Source organism: Propithecus coquereli, unplaced genomic scaffold (genome assembly GCF_000956105.1).
Source record: "Propithecus coquereli isolate 6110/MARCELLA unplaced genomic scaffold, Pcoq_1.0 Scaffold209, whole genome shotgun sequence".
NCBI classification, from domain to species: domain Eukaryota; kingdom Metazoa; phylum Chordata; class Mammalia; order Primates; family Indriidae; genus Propithecus; species Propithecus coquereli.
In genome coordinates, this window is record NW_012145967.1 from 306,486 (window position 1) to 309,465 (window position 2,980).

At 46.0% G+C, this 2,980-nt stretch overlaps 1 protein-coding gene across 1 annotated transcript in view; it reads left to right on the plus strand.

The window, feature by feature from the left end:
- The window catches only part of TMEM45B (transmembrane protein 45B), a 53,037-nt gene extending 50,066 nt beyond the window's left edge, over positions 1-2,971 (plus strand). The window contains exons 4-6 of the mRNA XM_012644311.1: positions 594-778; positions 1,297-1,442; positions 2,483-2,971. Of these exons, the coding sequence (XP_012499765.1) occupies positions 594-778; positions 1,297-1,442; positions 2,483-2,594 (443 nt within the window). The 3' untranslated portion in view covers positions 2,595-2,971. The remainder of the gene's footprint in view (positions 1-593; positions 779-1,296; positions 1,443-2,482) is intronic.
- Positions 2,972-2,980: the final 9 nt, after the last annotated feature.

The following is a 2,980-nucleotide window of genomic DNA, read 5'->3' on the forward strand; positions in this document are numbered from 1 at the left end:
ATGCACATTCCTGTGTGGGTGCAGGTGTGCACATGCACACACACACAAAAATGTCCCAAGACTGGTTGAATGTCACCATGCAGGGTGACAAATCCCTTTCGGTAGGTAAAAGGGATGCACTCCACCCCTCACCCATTGTGCCTCCACCACCACCCTCAGCAGACTCACCCAGCTGCTAGGACAGCTCTCCCAATGTGACTCACCTTAACTGCAGATGAAAAAGCATGTTGTAATCCAACAACCTCACTTCCGTACCTCAGACAGAGTTGACGGTTGCGTGAGGGCAAGCTGAATTTCATGTGTACACACACGATTTGTTACATACCAGCAACACGTTTCGCCTACCCATCCTGGATGAACACTGCCCTGGATTCTGTAGAAAGATTTAAAGATACACCCTTTGCTGTTTATACTCTTACCATGGCCATGATAAACTTAATCTGCATCTGTTTGTTGCCCTGTAAACTGACTTCCCAAATGCTAAAAAACCTAGCTCTGAGACAGGTGTAGAGGAAATCCCAGTAAACGTTCAGAGTGAATCCTCTGAAGACACACAAGCAAATCTCTGACAACTGTCGTTTGGTTTGTGGCAGGTTTTCTCTTCTACTACCACGTCCATAACCGACCACCACTGGACCAGCACATCCACTTGCTCCTGGTGTTCGGTTTATTTGCAGGGGGTGTCAGTGTCTTCCTAGAGGTGATCTTCCGAGACAATATTGTGCTGGAACTTTTCCGAACCACCCTCGTTATTCTTCAGGGAACCTGGTTCTGGCAGGTGATTATTCACATCAAGGCTCCTCTCGGGGTCTGGACGGAGGAGCCCTGCTGAAGACTTCTTGCCTGAAAATGCAGCACTGGCATGCTGTGGGAACGGGGTTAGATGGCCCTTTTCTCCCACACCCACCCCTTAACCTCTGTAATTTTGCCCGTTTACATCCCACTGATGCATTAACAGGCAAAAGTCCACAGAACGGACACAGTGAGCAAATCACACATTTCCCAGCCTGCCCTCCCCAGTGGATAGACTGACACCTTTTACAGGCCCCACCTGCCAAACTGTTCACTTGAAATTTGGACCCTGAAGTTTTGTTGTATTTTTAAATAAGCCTATACTAAAACCAAAATTAACTTAGAGCAATTTTCCTCCGTGAAAAGGCTTTTATATGCTAATGAGGTGTGGGAACTGTGAGGTCGTGGGGAACACAGGGGCCACTCTAGTGGCCACGGGAAGGCGGCCAGGTTGCTTCTCAGGACAACTAACCACAAGGCCAACTTTTCTGTATAATCCACCAGATTGGGTTTGTGCTGTTCCCACCTTTTGGAACACCTCAATGGGACCAGGACGATGAGACAAACATCATGTTCATCACCATGTGCTTCTGCTGGCACTACCTGGTTGCCCTCTGCATCGTGGCCACCAACTACTCTCTTGTCTACTGGTATGTCTGAGAGATTTTGTCCAGTTTTTTCCTCCTACTTAACCCCTAAACAGTACTGATTTGATTAACTTCTACCATCTAACAAGTGTCAACTATATGCCAAATTCTGTGCGAGGTACTCTCAACCCGCAGGGTAGGTACTACTACCCTAACTTGCAAAAGATGGTAAGGCTTTGTGAAGTTAAACAACCTGTCTGGGTCACAGTAACCTGAGACCCAGGTTTCAAATGAGGTTCTGACAGATTTTAAGCCTGTGGGTGTGGTGGGGGAAACTCTGACTTAGGCATCAGTGGCTGGACGGTAGCCCCTGCTATCACGGGTTCATTCTGGACCCATCATCTTACTGCTGGACTTGCCCTGCCTATTGCCTAGAGGTACTGCGACAATCGGAAAATAAACGAGAGCAGAAAGTGATCTCAGAGTGCTCTTTAGAGGCATACAGATAATAGCTGTGAATTCCTATGCGCTTGCTGCATCCCAGACCCTGCAGAAGGCACTGATGCTGTACTATGCTATTTAAACTTCCTTGCGTTAAGAAGAATATACTGTTATTTTTTTACAGATGTGGAAACCAAGGCTTCAAAATGCTGAGTAACTTGACCAAGGTCACTATCTACTAAACAGCAGAGCCTCCCAGGGCAGGGTGACCTTTAGTAACTGGTATTGCCAGTTTTGAGCACCCCTACCTTTTTCCTACGTCCTTATTCCCCTAGACCCAAAGCAGATACACTTTGCTCAGAAAGAGTCCTGCACAGACCAGTTTCTTTTGGTTCTATTGCCCAGCCAGTGAAACAGTAAACCAGAAAGAACCTTAGTTTTAATTATGACATTCAGTAATTTTAACCCTGAGTTTCTTTACCTACTAATGAATAGAATATTGTCTAAGAAGTCAGAGATGTAGACATGTAATCACAGTATTTGACAGAAACATAAAGAAAATGTTTTAAGAACCAGTAGATGCCTTAACATCCTTGGGTGAAGGAATGAGGGAATTTTTCTGGCTAATTCAATTGGCTCTTATTGCTTCTCAATAACTATAGCCTTTTGACTCGGATGAAGAGACACGGAGAAGGAGAGATCATTGGGATTCAGAAGCTGAAGTCGGATCACACTTACCAGACCGCCCTCCTGAGTGGCTCGGATGAGGAATGAGACTGGGCAGAGGGTGGACGTCCTCACACGGCTCGGGTGAAAGAACGTCACCCCTCCGCTTCAGTGCTTGCTGGCGTCTGCTCTGAAGGGTCTACATTTCCACATCCTCATTTAACACAAGGCTGAAGGTTCTAGTCAGGAAATTGGGCCTTCAGTGTTGTGTATATCTTGCTATTTGGATTTTTAAACATAATTTAAAGTCTATGTTGCTGTAGTATCTTTCATAAAGAAAAATGAAGTAATACCCATAGGCAGCAAGCCTTTGTGTCTCCAGTGAGAAATCAGAGACTCTCATAGCTTTAGAGCAGGAAAGGCCCTCATGGATGAGGCCAGGCTATGGACCCGGCAGGAAAACTTACTGCTTTTGATAGCCTCCCCCTTTCTCT